Source organism: Nyctereutes procyonoides, unplaced genomic scaffold, assembly GCF_905146905.1.
Source record: "Nyctereutes procyonoides isolate TBG_1078 unplaced genomic scaffold, NYPRO_anot_genome, whole genome shotgun sequence".
Lineage (NCBI taxonomy): Eukaryota > Metazoa > Chordata > Mammalia > Carnivora > Canidae > Nyctereutes > Nyctereutes procyonoides.
The window spans coordinates 22,630,928-22,650,512 of record NW_026575024.1 but is presented as its reverse complement, the minus strand read 5'-3'; the positions used below and the strand labels follow the sequence as shown (position 1 = coordinate 22,650,512).

Sequence of the window (19,585 nt, the reverse complement as noted above, 5' to 3'; positions counted from 1 at the left end):
TTTTGAGCTCTCATTCCCACAGCCTCATTGCCCAATCTCAGGCAGAGTTGATCAAGGCTTTACCTCCCGCCAGACTGTGTTCCTACAGTGTGTGCGTGTGCTTTGGTGCTGACCTAAAAGGAACTCCAAGCCCTGACCCTGGGCATTAGATTCCAACTCAGAGTCAGGAGTAACTCCTAACCTGTCAAGTAGGGAATGGTTCATTTATTCAATAATAATGTATTGGCCTGGTGCTGGGAAAGCACTGTGATTATACAAGATATTTAGGGTCTCCACCTTCAGGAACCTGTATTAGATATTCAGGATCCTTTTCTGGTAGGAGAGAAAAGGCAAGTAAACCAGTAAGTTTATTAATGCATGAATGAGACAGGGCCCTCAGAGTAGCAGCTTTGGACAGGGTGGTCAAAGAGGTCCTCACTGTGACCTAGCTCCTGAGCAGAGACAGATTGGGATGGGAAGAAGTAGAAACACAAAGATGAGGTGGAGATCATTTCACACCAGGAACAGCAGGTTCAGCAGCCCCAAAGTGGGTCTGTCTGGAATGTGCTTTCATGGGGGAGGTGGATGGGAGGGGGGTGTTCCCAGGCTTCTGGAGTGTGTACTGAGTGCACGAAGTCCCCTCTCTCTCAGAACAAGGCCACTGTGGAGGAGGAAAGGATTCAGGTTCATTCTGGACACACTCAGCTTGAGATGGCCTTGGCACTTCACGGGGAGCTGCCTGCTGCCCTGGCTATTAAGATAGGAGGTGATCCGCCCGCCCTGATGCTTTCAGATCTGGAGCTGTAAAACCCTCCAACTGCAGGCCAGCTGGGAGGGACCTTATGAGGGGTGGTGCAGGTAGGGAGAAGAGGCCTCTGTTCCTGTGCTCCACGCGGCCCCAGGGAGCCGAGGACTCCATCTGAGAGGACACAGCCCTGTCCCAGGGCTCCTTGCCTTGGTCCCTGTCTTTCCTTCACCAGCTATGGTACCTAGTCCTACTTTGCCACCCCATGCCCTGCCCACATCAGTCCTCTCATGCCTTGGGGGCTGTTCTGTCCTACTCCTTTGCTCACAGAGAATCCCTTCACGTGAAAGCCTCACATTTCCTTGCCACTGACTGGTTGACTGTGGTCCATCCTTCCAGACCCAGTCAACCTTGATGTCTTCCTGAAAGGCCCCCAGGCTGTCCCCCAGGAGGTGATCACTCTATCCTTGGTCCAGAAACCATGCTAACAGTGGTTGCAGGGGCCCAGCCCATGAGTACAAAATGTCATATCTGTCATCTCTTTGGCTCCTCCTGAGGGCATATTGGGTATCTCACCCCATTTTCTGGGTGAAATAATTGATGTTCCCAAGGCTGCTGCCTCCATATGACCCTCACCCAGTTTGTCAGTGGGTGGGGGGCACAGGGTGGTAGGCAGCCTTCAGGCAGCCTGAGATTAAGCCCCAGCCCCAATACTGCCCTGCTGGGAGGTGAGCTAGGGCATCCTTCCACCCCTCTGAGCCTCATCTATAAGATGGGGCAATGGCAGACCTTCCTCAGATGTACCCATTTTGAGGATTCAGGTGGCTAGAGTACAGTCCATTCTCCTTATTCACAGGAGTTATGTTCATGACATCTGACAAACACTGAATTAACAAATGAATACTGAACCATTGCTCCTAGGGGAAATAGAGGCCCTGTAAGACTCCGGTCAAAACATTTCCACCAACCAATCAATACATAACCTTGTTTTATGTATCTTTCTGTTTAAAGATACCTTATTTAATATACCGATGACTTACTAACATTGAATTGGCCAGTAGCGCTATAACTCAATGCCTGAACAAGGCTTATCAGACATGTATTTTCTCCATAGGCACATCACAGCCTTCTTGCACTCAGCAACACTAGACAGCACTTCAGCACTATAGAGAAATCACCAAGAAAAAGAACAAAAATGTGAAAAACATAACCCTAAACAGACCAGGGAAAGCAATTTACAAGCACTTGTTTACAGTATGAGAGCTGAAATAAGAAGGCAGAGTGTCCTCTTGTTAGATCATAGCTAGGAAACTGTGCATTGGGTGACTCAACTTCTCCTCTCTGCATGTCTGGCAGTGACCACAAAAACCCCATGAGTGTTGGTTTGGGGATTGCAAGTAAATATTATGAAGTAGGTAAATTTACAAATACAGAGTCACGAATAATGAGGATTGACTGTATATGAACTGTTTGCTCGGGCCTGGCCCAGTCTGTGCTTGGGAAGCTCCACCGTTAGCATTGGAATGTTATGAACAGGAGTGCATCCTGGTTTCTGGACAAGACTCCAAGGGGGGGGGTGATCCTTGAACTTTGTTGCTCTGTCTTCCCCATTGTGCTGCCTTTGTGACCTCTTGACTCCTATGGGGTCCAAGGCAAGTGTGGATTCTGGAGGCTTGAATGCTCGCAACCGAAAGGTTTGTTTCAAGTCCACTGGGTGGGTTGTGGCACCCAGGTTGTGGTTGAGAGGTTTCAAACCAAGTAGTGACATGGTTGGATTTCTCAAATGGCTGGTCAAGGTTGAGGAAGGATCGGGAAGGCAGGACGGGGGGGGGGCAGGGAGAAAGCAGTATGGATGGTCTAGGGGAGGCTGGCTCTAGGTCAAGCGAACAGGGAATGGATGGGAGAGGCAGTTAGGAAGCACCTGGTTGTGGGCAGTAGTGGAGGATTCCCAGGAGGATGTTGGGGTACAAGCTGCTGCCAGGCCCTCTCCCTGGATTTTGAAATTAAAGTTTGACCTTGCTACGTCTTAACACATAGACGTGTCCAGACTGACACGTTGGGAAGGTGGGGGTCACATGGACTATCAACAGGAACGTGGCTCTGAGAGGACAGTCTGGCCCTGATCCTGACCTAGCTGCTCGGAATTCCCTCCCAACTTTCCCCTTTTGGGGGAAGAACAGGGGAGGGAGGGAGGAATTCGAGGCTAGCTAAGTGGAAGTCTTGAGTTCTCTTTTTCCCATAGTACACAAATGAGTTGCCCCATTTAGCTGTGTGGTTTGACAGGTTGCTCAGTGGGTGAGAGAGGGAATGGGATCTTATAGGCCTGTTATCTGACAAGCCATTTCTAAAGCCTGGCGGGGCCAGCAAAGGGAGTTAAGGCAGCTCTGCCTCTGAGGCCAGCTCTATCTGTTCATAGGGGACTTACATGGGTCCCATGGCCTCTTCTGTGAAGCCTGTTGCCGTGGCTTCCACACTATCTGTGTTCCCCAGCGTCCCTTCTCTTCAGAAGTCTAGGCCTCTTCCTCAGCTCCCCCACCAACTGAGGGCCCATGGTTGCCAGAAGCATGAGGGCCATGCTGGGCCTCCAAGGCACTTGCAGGGGGCTACCTTCCTAGGGTTGCTGCATCCTTATCTCTTAGGAGATGGAGTCACAGCCATTCTGCTGAGTGTCTAAAGGTCTCTTTGGTCATCTTATTACACATTTGATAATGTAATAAGAGAGAAATTCATTCTGACCCGATAGAGTTTTCTGGATAAGATCTTGAAGCAGAAGGCAGAAATGAGACAATGGGAACTTCTACTGAGAAGAAGCAAAGACTTGTGCACTGTGGGGCAGGGAGGCTGGGCTGGATGTCTGGGGCCGGGGGCAGACTGCACGGAGGAGGCATTGCACAACTGGCTCCTGTCTAATCCTGGGCTTGACTGACTGGCATGGCCGAGGTGGGGGCAGGGAAGCATGCAGCCCCTGGGGGCGGTGGCTCACTGTGCACATACTGCCGTGGCTCAGCTGGAGGAGGTGGTCATGCTGAGGGATGTTCCCTCTCTAGCTTCCCGGGCAAATCTGAAAGCTTTCCAAAGTGAATGGATGAAAAAGTTGGACCCACATGCTATATTATTATAAATTGTGGCACACAGACCGTCTCCCCAGGGCAGGGAGGGCTGCAGTCCCATCCTGGAGGATGCGGTGCTGGCCAGGTCCAACATCTTGGGTCTCTGGGGCACTTCCCCCCCTTCTAAAGTTCAATTGGCAAATGATGATTGTGTATCCTCCGGTCTGGGTCCTGGGCTGGTGACATGTCAGGGGCACGACTACAGCCCCGAGCGCTCCAGCTGATCCACAAAGGAGAGGGGTAGGCGTCCAGGCCAGCGAGAGCTGGGGGTGAAGGGCGTGGCTGAAAGACCTGGAAAGGGATTCTGGTAGAACAAGTGCACGTGCAAAGGCTTGGGTGCATGCAGAGTGTGGGGTGTTTGGAAAAGGGTACATTTGGCTCTCTGAGGCTGGAATGGCTGTGCTAAGGGGGTGGGAGGACAGGAGATGAAGCTGCAGAGTTGGGGGGTTGGTGGGAACCAGGCTTTAGAAAGGGCTCCCAATCCGGGAGGAGACAAGAAGCTTACATACTCCAGTGTTGGGAGCCTTCACTAAAGCTAAATAATCTTGACTTGGGGTAACTGAAGGGTTTTTATAGCAGTGATGAGGTTCATCTTCTCATTCAACTAATATTACTGAGAGCTTTCTATAAAGCTTGAGGTATTACCCTGGGCCTGGGATATGACCTGCTGTGCCAAGACAGACAGAGTTCCCCAACAGCCCTGAGCCTATAACCATCAACAAGTAAATGCCTTAAGGAGCAGATGACAAAAGTGACAGGTGCTCTGATGGAGATGCTGGCTGACCTGAGAGTAGGGGGCAGTCAGGAGACCTCTCTGAAGAAGGGACATAGGAAATGTGGAGAGAATACCAAAAAAAAAAAAAAAAAAAAAGAAAAAAGAAATGTGGAGAGTGGTAACTTTCCAGGTTAGAGGGAGCAGCATGTATAAAAGCCCCCACGGTGGGAAGAAGGGCAGTGGGAGTAAGGAACACAGAATGGCTGGAATGTGATGTGGGAAGGGGCAGGCACAGTTATGGGCCTGTTTTTCATCCCCCTGCCCTGGTGAAAGATAGTGTTTAGAGCTGAGGGATGCCTGCCCCTGAGGCCTTGAAAATCCCCCCTGTTAATCACACCACTTATCTGGCTATGACTTGTGCCCTAGGAGACATAGAAAATCCAAGATAAGTTCACCTTTCCTCTTATCACATCTCGCCATCTGACCTGGCCCTTGCTAGTTCACTTTCCCTCTGAGTGTGTGTCAGCAGGACTCTGGACCTAAACAACCCTGAGCAAGAGGCTAGGGGGTCAGTCCTCTGTCCAGGCTCCTGACTGTGGACACCCCACTGTCTCCTGGCAGGGATGCCTCTTCCGCACAGGTCCCTGCATACACTAACTCCTCCAGGCCAGTGAGAGCACCACCACAGATAGGGACAAGGACCCTGACTGGGCTCACACAGCCTCAGCCAGGTTTAGAACCCAGTTCTTGCTCTGCTGGGCACTGCTGGCCATTGGCTTCAGCAAGCTACTCTTATGTCCAGCTCTTGCAGGAAAACTTCCCTAGGGTTGGTCAGAGAACCAGCCCGGCCTCTCTAGTGACCAGTGACCCAGGGGTGGTTCACCACCTCCCCACAGCCCCACTCCAGGTCTAGCTCACTCTGTACCAAAAACTAGTAGGAGCCATGCCAGCCCTGGGCCTGAGCCTTACCCTTGTGCTATAGCCTATGTAATCCTTCCCTGTGGCCACCAGATTAGTACAGGACAGAGCTGGGATCTAAACTCGGGCTTATCTGGTTCCCTGCTGCCTTCTGAATTCTGAATTCTTACCATCAAAAGAATAACTCTCAAAATGATAGAATTTCAGGCAGTGGAGAGAAGGGATTCCGAGCAAAAATTCCCCCTTCAGTTGATGATGGGGTAGGCTCCACAGCTGTCCTTGAATTAGAACAAATGAGAAAATGCTTTGAGTTTGTCAAGGGCCACATGAAATATGGTGTGCTGTTACCTGGGTTAGAACTCCTCCCCACCCACTGAATAGATGAGGGTACTGAAGAGTCCAGAGTGGCCCAGAGACCTGAGTAATTGCCAGGGCCTAGAAGCCAGGCATCTGCCTTTAGTGTAGGCCGCCTCCAGCAGTCTGATCTCAGCTTGGGCATGCTTAGTGTGTGTCTGTCTCAAGGAATCCCTAAAGTTTTCTCAAGGCCTCAGCAGGACTGGGAAATTCTGAACAGAGTGGGAATTGAGTGCACCTGGCTCTGAGCTCCCAGAGCCCTTTGTCACCTCCACACTCAGATGTGAGGCACGGCTCCCAGCCCTTGGGCTCTTGCACTGTGGCATCTGTTACCATTCAAGCACTCCTTTTACAACCATTTCTCTGCTGATGAGGCTTCTAGCTTTCCTGGAGTCTATACAGGGCCTGGCCTAAAACATGTCTGTTGGATGAACCAACAGATGGAAGGGTTTTTTTAATGAAATGTTTTATTTCTAGGTAATTGTAATTTACATACAGTTGTAAGAAACAATACAGATACAGAGGGATCTATCAATTCTTTACCCAATTTGGTAAATTACCAGATTATCATAGATACTAGCCCTTCTTAGACTCTACCATTTCTCCCTTTACTCACTTCGTGTCTTCTGCTGTGCAGCTTCATCGTGCGCGGGTTCATGTGTCCACCACACACAGAGGATCCTTCTTGTCAGCCTTTTGTAGCCACACTCCTGTCCCTCCTGGCCTCCGCATCACCCTCTCCCTATCGTCTCCGCATCAACCACTAATTTGCTCCCCATCTCGATAATCAGGCCGTTTCAAGAATATTTTATGAATAGAACCATACAGTATGTACCTTCTTGAGATTGCTTTTTTTCACTTGGCATTATTCACTTGTGATTCATTCCAAGTTGTTGCTTATGTCAATAGCTAGTTCCTTTTTATTGCTCAGTAGTATTCCACAGTCAGGATGTGTTACAGTTTGTTAAACCAGTCTCTGAAGGGCATCTAGGTTGTTTCTAGTTTTTGTCTAGGACAAATAAAGCTGCCATGAGCACTCATATATGTGTTGCTTTGTGAACATGTTACCATTTCTGTGGGATAAATGCCCAAGAGTGCAGTTGCTGGGTTATATGATAATTGCATATTTAGTTTTAAAGGAAACTGCCAAGGAACACCTAACTGGTTCAGTTGGTAGAGCGTGTGTGACTCTTGATCTCCAGGTTGTGAGCTTGAGCACCACGTTGGATGTAGAGATTACTTAAAACTTGCAAAAAAATAAAAGAAACTGCAAGCTGTTTCCCACAGTGGTGGTACCATTTTGTATTCCCAGCAGCAATGTAGGAGTGATTCTGTTTCCCCACCTCCTCACCCACACTTAGTGTTGTCATCATTTTGTTTGTAATTTTGCCCTTCAGACAGGGTTGTGTAGCAATAGCTCAGTGGCAGATGGATTCTTCTGTCCCTGGCCAGCAACCCCAGCAGAGCAGCACTGGGCCTGGTTTTGTGGGTTATCACCATCCCCGTGATTGGTAGCCCCCTTTTATATATATATATATAATTATTTATGATAGTCACACACAGAGAGAGAGAGAGAGAGGCAGAGACATAGGCAGAGGGAGAAGCAGGCTCCATGCACCGGGAGCCCGACATGGAATTCGATCCCGGGTCTCCAGGATTGCGCCCTGGGCCAAAGGCAGGTGCCAAACCGCTGCACCACCCAGGGATCCCAATTGGTAGCCCCTTGAAGGCAGACCTTAACGTCACTCATCTGGCTCCCATTCCCAGCCTGGGTAGAGTTTTGTTTTAGTCCTCATGGGGGCAGAAAGGGCAACTAGAGTTAAGATGCTGAGAAAAGTGGTCAGATCTGACCCAGCCCCTCATAGCAAGTAGCTTCTGCTGTTTGAACAGCACCTTCTGTTTCAGACCAAAAGTTGAGCATTTAAGCCAGCTGTGGCCCTTCAGTGTTCTGTGCCCCTGCTGTGGGCCAGCCCCAGGCCAGGGTGGATTGAGATTCAGAGATGACCCCAACTCCCACTCATGGTAGACCCTGGTTCCCCAAATCATGCTGGAGAATGGGGAATCAGACCAGGTATGGTGGAGTCTTGAGGGAGGCAGACTGGTGTAGGGGGTTTTCACATAATGGGGGGGGTGGGGGTGGATAGCAAGATGAGGGTAGGGTTAGCTGGACCCTGAAGGAGGTATCTTTGACCAGACAGGGAGGGGGTGTCCAAGTAGAGGGCAGGTAGAGGTAGGGAGTAGTAGGTCTCTCAGTGAGCTTGGGGAAGCAAGATTAAGATTCCTTAGCATTCTTGCCCTCTATTCTACTGGCACTGCCTCCCCTGGCACTAGGTCAGGCTTCTGTGGCACCATGAACTTTATCAATCTAGCCCATCCCCCAGCTAGAAAATACCTTTGTGTGGGGCTATGAGGCAGAGGATGTCTTTGGTCCATGTTGGCATCCCCAGCTAGACTTGGCCTTAGCCTGGTAGGAGGGTGGGCAGGGCCTGTGTCTGTCTGTCTTGGTCATTGCTATGTCAGACCCCCCCCATTCTTCTCCAAAAATCCTCCTTGAGGGAACAGCTGGGGTGAGAGCTAGGGCTAGTCAGGTGGGGCCTCAAACTTGGAAGAGGTTCAAGAAGGTTGAGACCTTACCTTCTTCCTGCCCTCCTCTCCCCTATCTGCAGGTTCATCATGCCTGGTGGCGTATAAGAAGACCCCACCACCGGTCCCTCCACGTACCACGTCAAAGCCCTTCATCTCTGTCACAGTCCAGAGCAGTACCGAGTCTGCCCAGGACACCTACCTGGACAGCCAAGACCACAAGAGTGAGGTGACAAGCCAGTCAGGCCTGAGCAACTCATCGGACAGCCTGGACAGCAGTACCCGACCGCCCAGTGTGACACGGGGCGGAGTCACCCCAGCCCCTGAGGCCCCTGAGCCACCCCCAAAACATGCAGCTCTGAAGAGTGAACAAGGGACGCTGACCAGCTCTGAATCCCACCCTGAGGCCATCCCCAAAAGGAAACTGTCATCTATAGGAATACAAGTAGGGGTCCCTTTCACACTGTTGTGTCCTCAGCCCACTCCGTGCACCTGTCTGCGTGTAATTACATCTGGCGGAGGCCCACTAGGTCTCCGGGGCAAAGTGGTTTGTCTGTTTTGGGGGGTTGGCCTCAAGTGGCCAAACCAAATTCCACCCATAGTCATGCTGTCCTTACATCTGTCCACATGCATTGCAGCCTGCAGCTGTGGGCACGTGTCCCCGCTCCTCCAATGGGTTGTCCCAGTGAATGTAGTTACACTCAGCCAGCCATCTCCTGTCCACTGTTCGCCTGTCCACTGTTTGTCCACTCCACCCTTTGCCCTGCCAGCCGACGCGTGGGAGGCGGGACTGGCCTAACAGTTCTTTAATCCAAGGTCAGCTCAGGTGCGGAGGCCACAGCCCCGCTTGGCGGCGGGAGCAGCATGGAGCCTAGACGCCGATGGGCCTGGGGCCCAGGACCCAGGGCCCTTGAGCCACGGGGGTTGCTTGAGGGGAACTTACCCAGAGCCTTCTCGGGCCTCGGGGACAGGTAGGTGGCTCGAGGCACCAGGCCCATGTCAAATTGAGAAGTGTGATGCCAGTCCCGATGCCTCCCTCCATGGGAAAGGATCCAGGCAGATATTTCCCCAGGACCAAGTGGCCAAAGCCAGCAGACCCTCCTGGAAAGCGACACACACTACACACCCATGGCCATGGTACACAGCGGGATGGGGCACACCAACTTCCCCTCCGCTGCTGAACCGCAACACCTTCTGCATGCACCAGACAGCAGTAATCTGTCTTCTGGCTGCTGAGCTAGGGCAGCTTGAGCCCCGCCTCACAGGAGTCAAGAGTTGCTCTTAATCCAGAGTGAGAGGACACCCCCCTGCTGGACCTCCAGACTAAAGTGGAGCACTCAGGGCAGGGAGGAAGAGAGGGCAGCTACAGTGAGCCTTGAGTTTGGGGAAGGCGGAGCCCTCAGGGAGGTCAAGGTGGGTGTGCGTTGTGGCTTAGGGTGGCAACAGCCTTCCATTTCCCCAGCCACCCCTGGGCGACTGGATGTGGCCAGGTGGGTGGCAGAGTGTTAGACTGCCAGAGGAAGTTAAGACACGAGGAAGACTGACTGAATGGCTCTGACCTGGCCATTGAAGGCTCACAGCTAATTTCTTGCACTTGCCTGAATTGTCTGAAAAGAGGCAATGCAGGGCTTCAGTTTCCCCACAAACACAGGAACAGAGTTGTCCAGGAGACTCATGTTCTCTGGGCTCCTTCATATGGGGTCTAGCCTCTGCCCTGTGTGGCTAACTGCTCCAGGAGGGATTCTTAGGGACACAAAGTAGTCTAGTCTCTCGGTCTTGACCACCCAAGGTCGTTGCTTGGGCAGCCCCACCCTCTCCTTGACCAAACCAGAGGTTCCCATCTTTCCAAAAGGTCTGAGCTCAGCTCACCATTGGTTCCTTTTATCCAGAAATTCACATGGGGAGGAGGATCCTAGCTCCTGGGTCCATCCTGGGCTTCCCCTTCCCGGGATTCACCCCCACCCCCGTGCCAAGCTCTTGTCACAGCTCTTTGAGATCCATGATGCAGCACTCCCTGAGTGAATGAGCTCACTGCAGGAGAAACACACCTGCATCTCCATGGTGAGGAGCCCAGTGCTCGGCCCCCGCCCCAGAGAGCCTCACAACGCCCTGCCTCGTCTGTGAAGACAGGAGTCCCCAATTTCCCAGCATACCCTGACAACCCTCATCCCACCCCTTGGTACCTCAAGCCCTAGGTCAAGCATGGGTTCTCCCTCATTCATGAGCAATGATGGAAGGGCTGGCCTGGCTGCTCCATGGCTATACATCTTTTCCCAGAGAAGAAAGGCAGACTCGGGGCATCACTGCTGCTGTGTTTCCTTCCACTTCACAGGAGTGTAGAAAAAGTGCTAGCTTTGTACTTGGCCCTGGTCCTGGTCCTTCCTACTGCTCCCCAGGCCCACCCACTGCTGAAGGTAACCTCAGCCATGCAGGCCCAGGGACAGCAGCTCAGAGTGTCCTGGGACCTTACTGGTGATCGCCTTGGGGGCAGTTTTCAAATCCAGAACCACCATCCTGGGTCTGGCCCTGTTATAGGCGCCTCCAGCCTGCCCTTCAGCTTCAGGGTTGGGGGAGCGATCTTTGCCTCAAGACAGCCCCCAGCTTTGACTACACCAGATAACGGCTGTGGCTTTGTGTGTGTGTGTGTGTTTTCTTTCTCTCTCGTCGTCCTTCTTTTTTTTCTTCTCTCTGATGCGTGTAAAGGAGAGGACTAGAAGGAACGGTTCCCACCTCTCGGAGGACAACGGACCCAAAGCAATCGATGTGATGGCACCCTCCTCAGAGTAGGGAAAGCCAGTCATCTCCACCCCATCCCACCTCCCGCCCACCTGCCCGCCCGCCTCCGTGCGAATGAGCAGTGCCCGGCTTCACTGGGTCCGGCCTCGGGCCCACGTGCAGTGTCCGCATGCCTCGTGTCTGTGTCCTTCTGCGTCGTCCCACTAATGTGAATTTCAGCAGCAAGTGTGGTGTTTGTTTTTTATTTTTGTCTTTGTCTCCGTGCTGTTGCTGTCGTTGTCCTTCAATAAGGTTGACTGCATTCAGCCAGTGCCAAAAGAGGAGCCCAGTCCCGCTACCAAATTCCAGTCCATCGGGGTTCAGGTAGAGGACGACTGGCGGTAAGTCACACAGAGGTGGTGGCTGCTTCTCCCCCTCCTCCCCCTCCCTCTGCTCTCACCTCTCCTGCGCCTTCTCCTCCCGCTCTCCCTAACCCACTTCTCCTTGCTGGATTTCTAATAACCAAGCTGGGTTTGGGGTTCGGGCAGTGGCCCAGGCATGGGAGGCTGGGCAGGCAGGCGGGCGGGCCAGCTGAGCACTTGCTCTGTGAGATTAATCAGCCCTCGGGGGGGGGGGGGACGACAAGGCCAGCAGAGACATGGCCCAGCACCCCGATGTTGGTGGTCTTCCTGGCCCCACTGCAGTAAACAGGCAACCTTATGACCTTGTCCGTGTGTGTGTGTGTGTGTGTGCGCGCGTGCGCGCGTGTGGGCGCGGGTGGGTGGGGCAGGGGCTGAGCAGAGAATGAGATGGGGGCTGTGGGACCCGCTTCAGGCGCATGGTGAGCAGACGATGCATCTGTTTCTCTGTCTCCCGTGTGTCCGGGTCGGGGTGGCCTCTGGTCTCTAGCCCTCCTGGTGACTCTCACCTCTTCCTGTCCCCGTCCCCACTTCACCCTCCCCACCCCCCAGAAGCAGCGCCCCCTCTCACAGCATGTCCTCCCGACGGGACACCGACTCAGATACCCAGGATGCCAATGACTCGAGCTGTAAGTCATCTGAGAGGAGCCTCCCGGACTGTACCCCACACCCCAACTCCATCAGCATCGATGCTGGCCCTCGGCAGGCCCCCAAGATTGCCCAGATCAAGCGCAACCTCTCCTATGGAGACAACAGCGACCCTGCCCTAGAGGCATCCTCGCTGCCCCCACCCGACCCCTGGCTTGAGACCACCTCCAGCTCCCCGGCAGAGCCAGTGCAGCCAGGGGCCTGCCGCCGGGATGGCTACTGGTTCCTAAAGCTCCTTCAGGCAGAAACGGAGCGGCTGGAGGGCTGGTGCTGCCAGATGGACAAGGAGACCAAAGAGAACAACCTCTCTGAAGAAGGTGAGTGCTACAGGGATGGCCTCGGGGCTGGGGAGAAGGGCGTGCGGCTCGTTCTCCAGCCTCAATGCCTCTGAGTGGGGAAGGCCCCGGGTGCCCTTCTCAAGTCAGCTGTGAGCTCACCTCCTATTTCCATTCATTCCTTCCTTCCGTCTATCCACCTAACTTAACCTTTCTCCAGGAGGGATTTATGGCAGCAGCTGCTGGCTGTATAGGCTGTGGGCTGAATGTCAGCTCTTCCCTTCCTAAGGAAGTGATGACTGTAGTCAGGTGTCCTCCAGCCTCAGTTTCTTCCATGAAACGGAAACATAGATACTCCTGCTAACTGCGTGAGCCTTTGTGAGGACTAGGGGTGGCCATGTGTGTGAGGGCCCAAAGAAGTGGCAGATACAGAGAAAGTTGGTACCATACTTAGCCTTCAACAGCTCCTTATCGAGCGCCTGCTGTATGCCAAGCCCCTGGGCTCTAACCACGGGCCTCAGTAGGGTGTGAGGAACTGTGAATGGGGGACACAGAAGCCAGCTACTCCTCCGCTTCTGTTTCTATCTATACCATATCTATTTCCAAAAATTTCTCCGAGAAATGATCCCAGAAAGAGCTAAAAATATGCAGGGAACCTACATTCACAGGAGGTTGATAACAGAAGGTGGCCCTTGGGAAGCTCCAAGCCATGGCCCTGGGAGCCATACCCGGTCCTGATCTGGTACAGCCACAGCTGTCCTCAGGGCCCCCTCCACAGAACAGGCAGAAAGGACAGGTTTCCAGAGTATCCACAAGGGATGGAGCCAGCATCCCGCTGACGCCTGATGGCATGGGGCTTGAGGGGAGCACCCTTGGATGGGTCCATATCTGTGGACCTCTGGGCCAGTTTCTCAGCTTTGATGTCACACCTGCCACTGTGCAGGGAACTGTAGTGAACCGTATACCTAATAACTTTCCACAGTAAGAGTAACAAGTCAGAATGGAGGCAAGGTCCGGAGAATGCCTTCCCCGCTCACAGCTCCTGGCAGCTGTGCATTCTGGTATTTGTCTTGCTACTGCTTTTTTTCTTTTAAATGGGATTACCTCTTAATTTCCTCCCAAATTAATCATCATCATGTATTGATTTCCTGCTGTAAGAGACAAGCAGTCAGCCCTGTCACACGTGCCTCCTGATGCCACCCTCTGTGGAGCACATCACAGCTTGGGGTTAAATAACCACCAGAGTTCTGGGCGCGGTGAGCATTAAATACTGTCCCCTGCGGAGCCTAATACTATACAACGATTCCATTTCCTGTTCTTCCACATTTTATTTTTCCTAGAATGAATGATTGCCTCATCTTTTTTATACCCTTCATTTTCTAGGCTCTTATTATTTTCTCATATGTTTCACCAGATCTGCCAGCCTCCATCTGTGTTATTTCCCAGATAGGCACACACATCAGATACATGTGCTGCCGAGGCACGCACTGCACACACGTCAGACAATCTCATGATTTCATATTTTTACTGGTGCCCTCTTGTTCTATTCTCATCTGGCCAGGTTGCTCTCTGGGCCTGCTGCCTAGCTGGTATCCAGACGCTTCCCTTTTTATCACCTGGGACTGCCCTTGGCCACTGTCCCATGGCGGACACCCTGCTTTCCAGACCACATGGCCTTCTGCTTTCTTGGCTCTAGTCCCTCGTTTTGCTGGAACACACCTTAGGTTTGAGATAAATTTTTGGAAACTGCATATCTTTATTCACACATCACATGGTTGGGCAGGGTGTAAAACTGAAAATAATAAATTATATATGTCAATATATACTTTTATAGATACATATGCACACCTATATATAGACTCTATATATACCTATAAAGTTGAAAATCATTTTCCCTCAGAATTTTTTTTTCCTTCAGAATTTTTAAGGCTATGTTGTGTTTAGCTTCTGTCACTTGTACTGAAAGGTTTGCTGTGTTCCACTTCTTGGGCCTTTGTGTTTTTTTTTATCAGTGGAAGCTGTTAGGCTCTTGACCTCTTTGTGAAATTCCTCAGTGCCGTGCTGTGGAATGGGGCTTTGTTCGTGTGCCAGCAGTGGATAGGCCGTTTCTAGGTGGAGACGCGGGTCTTTTGTTTCTGAGAAATTGCCTTGCATTAACTTTTAAAAATAATTTCCTCACTTGGATTTGCTGCTGCTTCTCTCTCCAAAATTCATGTCACCTAGATGTGGGACCTGTTAGATGGGGCCTCAGCCTCTGATCTTTTCTTCCTCATATCTATCTGTCAGTTGTCTTTCTGGAAGCCTTTTTCTTTTTTTCACACTGTAACAACTTTATTGATATATAATTCACATGCCATGAAATTCACTCTTCTGTTCGGTGGTACTTAGTATAATCATCAGTGTTGTACAACCATCATCACTACTAATTTCAGTGCTCCAAAAAGAAACCCCAGAACTATTAATAGTCACTTCTCATTCCCTCCTCCTCCTCAGCTCTTAGCAACCACAAATTCTGTCTCGGGGGATTTGCCTATTCTGGTTATACAAATGGAATTATACAATATGTAGTCTTTTGTGTCTGGCTTCTTTCATTTTGCATAATGTTCTCAAGGTTCATCTAAGCTATAGCATCTATGGACACTTTCTTCCCTATTGCTGAATACTCCTCCACTTTATGGGTGTACTTCATCTTATCCATTCATCTATTGATGGACGTTTGGGTTGTTTCCACTTTGGGGCTGGTATCATTAACGTTGCTGTGAACACTGATGTGTTTTTGTGTGCATGTATGTTCATTTCTTTGGATACATGCCCAGTTGTAGAAGTGCTGGATCATATAGGAACTATGTTTAACTCTGAGGAACGTAGGGATCCCTGGGTGGCTCAAGGGTTTAGTGCCTGCCTTTGGCCCAGGGCACGATCCTGGAGTCCTGGGATCGAATGCTGCGTTGGGCTCCCGGCATGGAGCCTGCTTCTCCCTCTGCCTGTGTCTCTGCCTCTCTCTCTTTATAGGTCTATCATGAATAAATAAATAAAATCTTAAAAAACAACCTCTGAGGACCGTGCCAAACTATTTTCCACCGTGGATTCACCGTTTAACATTCCCACTAGTGGAATATGAGGATTCTCATTTCTCCACATCCTCATCAACACTTGAAATTATTGGTCTTTTTGAATCTAGCCATCCTAGCTGGCATAAAGTAGTATCCCAGTTGTGGTTTTAACTTGGATCTCCATGATGGCTAATGATGTCACGAGCATCTTTGCATGTACTTGTTGGCTGTTTTTACATTTTTGTTGGCTTACTTTTTGGAGATTGGGAGGTTTTCTTGTCTTTATCCCCAAACTGTCCATCAAATGTTTACTGTGGCCATCCATATAAGAAGTCATTCTTCCACTGTTTCTTTTTCATAATATTTTGTCCTTTTTATGCACAGAGTATCTATCTCCTTCTTGGAGATCTTACATATATATGTGTATGTATTTATATATGTGTGTGTGTGTTTGTGTAAATCTGTCTGTATTGTGTCTTTATTCTTAAGGTTCCTTTTTTTTTTTTTTGAAGATTTTATTTATTAATTTGAGAGAGAGCACAAGCGGGATGGGGGGTGGGGTAGGGGGCAGATTAGAGGGAGAGGGAGAAGCAGACTCCCCGCTGAGCAGGGAGCCCAGTACCAGGGCTTGATCCCAGGACCCTGAGATTGTGACCTGAGCCGAAGGCAGTCACTTAACCAACTGAGCTACCCAGGTTCCCTTTTTTATAATTGTCTTTTTGTTTTGAGAATTTCCTGGAATGAATGGCGGTCTCCATCGTTTATTTGTATGTAAAGTTGAGTAACTGACGTAGGAGTAGGAAGCAGTGGAGCAGGAGATTGCTGCTTCTTGTAAGCCTAGTAGTTCTACTTGATTCTTAATTTTGATTTGATTTTAAATAAAACTTAATTTTAGAGTTTCCAAAAAACTATGTAAAATAGTAAAAATAGCAAAAGTCATGGTCATGTGCCAACATATTAATAATAAATGTAATAACATCACAGATGAAGAAATTTTTTGCATCAGGATATAAAGACTCCCTAATAAAAAGTATAAAGGCTATGATGAATAATCCTGTGTTCAAGCCTTCTGTGTATAGATCTAGGAGTGGAACTACTGGATCATATGTAATTCTTTTTTTTATGTAATTCTTTTTGTCATTTTTTTTATTATGGTAAAATAGATATGACAAAAAGTTTGCCATTGTAACCACTTTTAAGTGTACAATTCAGTGGCAGTTACTTATATTCACAGCTGTTGCACATCATCAATATTTATTTCCAAAACTCCCTCACCACCCCAAACAGAAATTCTTTTTTTTTTTTATTTTTATTTATTTATGATAGTCACAGAGAGAGAGAGAGAGGCAGAGACACAGGCAGAGGGAGAAGCAGGCTCCATGCACCGGGAGCCCGACGTGGGATTTGATCCCGGGTCTCCAGGATCGCGCCCTGGGCCAAAGGCAGGCGCTAAACCGCTGCGCCACCCAGGGATCCCCCCTCAAACAGAAATTCTGTACCCATTAAGCAATAACTCCCCATCTTCTCCCTGCAGCCCCGATAACCCTTTATCTACTTGCTCTATGAATATGCCTATTCAAGATATTTTATGTAAGCGGGATGTTACATTTGTCCTTTAGTATTTGGGATGTTTTCAAAGTTCATGCATGTTGTAAGCATATATAGAACTTCATTCCCTTTTGTTTTTTTTTTAAGACTTTATTTATTCATGAGAAAGACACACAGAGAGAAACAGAGACACAGGCAGAGGGAGAAGCAGGCTCCATGTAGGGAGCCCGATGCGGTACTGGATTCCGGGACTCCAGGGATCACTCCCTGGGCCGAAGGCAGACGCTCAACCACTGAGCCACCCGGGCGTCCCTTCATTCCCTTTTATTTTTTTTTTTTAAAGATTTTATTTATTTATTCATGAGAGAGAGAGAGAGAGAGAGAGAGGGAGGCAGAGACACAGGCAGAGGGAGAAGCAGGCTCCATGCAGGGAGCCTGACGTGGGACTCGATCCCGGGTCTCCAGGATCAGCCCCTGGACTGAAGGCGGCACTAAACCACTGAGCCACCCGGGCTGCCCACTGAGCCACCAGGGCTGCCCCCTTCATTCCCTTTTAAAAGACCAAAGAGTAGCAGCTGGGTGGCTCAGTGGTTGAGTGCCTGCCTTTGGCTCATTGTGATCCTGGGGTCCTGGGATTGAGTTTCCCATCAGGCTCCCCATAGGGACCCCACTTCTCCCTCTATCTATGTCTCTGCCTTTCTCTCTGTGTCTCTCATGAATAAATAAATAAAATCTTTAAAATAAATAAAGTAAAATTAATGATTTTGTGAGGTGCCTGGCTGGCTCACTCAGTGGAGGGTACAACTACTGATGTTGGGGTTGTTTTTTGGGTTTTGGTTTTTTTTAAAGATTTATATATTTGAGAGACAGACAGACAGAAATAGCAACAGAGATGAGAGAGAGCACGAGTGGGGCTCTATCCCGAGACCCTAAAATCATGACCTGAGCCAAAAGCAGACACTTTAACTGACTCAGCTCCCCAGGTGCCCCTTGATCTTGGGATTGTAAATTCAAGCCCCATATTGGGTGAAGAGATTACTTAAAAACAAAATCTTTAAAAATAATAATAAATAAAAATAAAATTAATGATTTAATAACTATAATTTTTAAATTTGATAGGTTCTTTTTTTTTTTTTAAGATTTTATTTGAGAGAAAGCACATGAGCAGGGGGAGGAGCAGAGAGGGGGAGACTTGCTGACTCCCCATCAAGACCTGAGCCAAAGGCAGACGCTTAGCAGACAGAGCCACACAGGCATCCCCTAGCCACACTTTAAATACTTCGTTGTCAAGGGCCATTTCTATCACTGCAGAAAGTTCTATCAGACAGTACTATGTGAGATCTGACAGGAGGGGGAATTCATTACTTCACAAACCAGGACACAACAGCAGCTCAGCTGAAAGGTCTCACATTTATTACTGAACCAACCTACTGGTATAGGGGCATAGTAACAGAGAAAATCATTCCCTTGATAAGACATGTCTATTGGCCAGGTAGGAAGGATGTTTCCATATTGATAGGATAGGAACATGTGATCTCCCTGCGGCTTAAATATGTGTGCCAATTATGTTTGCTATTTCATGATGTGCGATGCTTCCTCATAGACCTAGCTTGGTTCTTCTCCAGTGCCTCCTCTTGGAGTTGTACCTGATTTTATTACCAGTTTTCATCAGAATCCACTGGGGAATACAATGATTCTGCTTTTGTTTCTTGGCCAGGAATCGCTTGATTCTGAAAGTCTTGTCAGAAGACATGGCGATCACAGTCAACCACACGCAACCAGGATGGCGGCGGAAAGGAGAGGGCAAATTTGATAGGTTCTTATCAATCTTCTGCACCCTTGATTCATTTTTTAAAATTTTTTGTTGTGGCAAAATGTAACACTTACATCTTAACTGTTTTTATAATTGTTTAAAGATTTTATTTATTTAGCAAGAGAGAGCACATGCGGTGAGGGGGAGCGGCAGAGGGAGAGAGATAAGCACACTCTGTGCTAAACAGGCAGCCTGACACAGGGGCTGGATCCCAGGACCCCGGGATCATGACCTGAGCCGAAGGCAGATGCTTAACCAGCTGAACCACCCAGGCGCCCTCATCTGAACTGTTTTTAAATGTACATACAGTTAAGTGGTATTAAATATTTATACTGTAGCATTGTCACCACCATCCATCCCCATAACTCCTTTTATCTTGAAACTCTACCTATGAAACAGTAAACCCTTAGGGGGGGGCACCAGGATGGCTCAGTCAGTTGAGCATCTGACTCTTCATCTCTGCTCAGGTCTTGATCCCAGAATGGTGGGTTCAAGCCCTGCTTTGGGTTCCAGACTGGGAGCAGAGCCTACTAAAACACACACACACACACACACACACACACACACACACACCCTGATAACCCCTCATTCTCCCTATCCCCCACCCCCAGATACCCATTATTATATTTACTGTCTTTATGTTCCAGTTACTCCAAGTACTTCATAAAAGTGGAATCACAGAGTATTTGTCTTCTTGTGATTGGTTTATA

At 49.6% G+C, this 19,585-nt stretch overlaps 1 protein-coding gene across 1 annotated transcript in view; it reads left to right on the top strand.

Moving 5' to 3' along the window:
• Positions 1-19,585, top strand: part of DLGAP4 (DLG associated protein 4) — a 194,849-nt gene that overhangs the window by 150,214 nt on the left and 25,050 nt on the right. Inside the window, 3 exon segments of the mRNA XM_055300568.1 lie at positions 8,488-8,849; positions 11,432-11,520; positions 12,091-12,503. Coding sequence (XP_055156543.1) covers positions 8,488-8,849; positions 11,432-11,520; positions 12,091-12,503 — 864 coding nt within the window.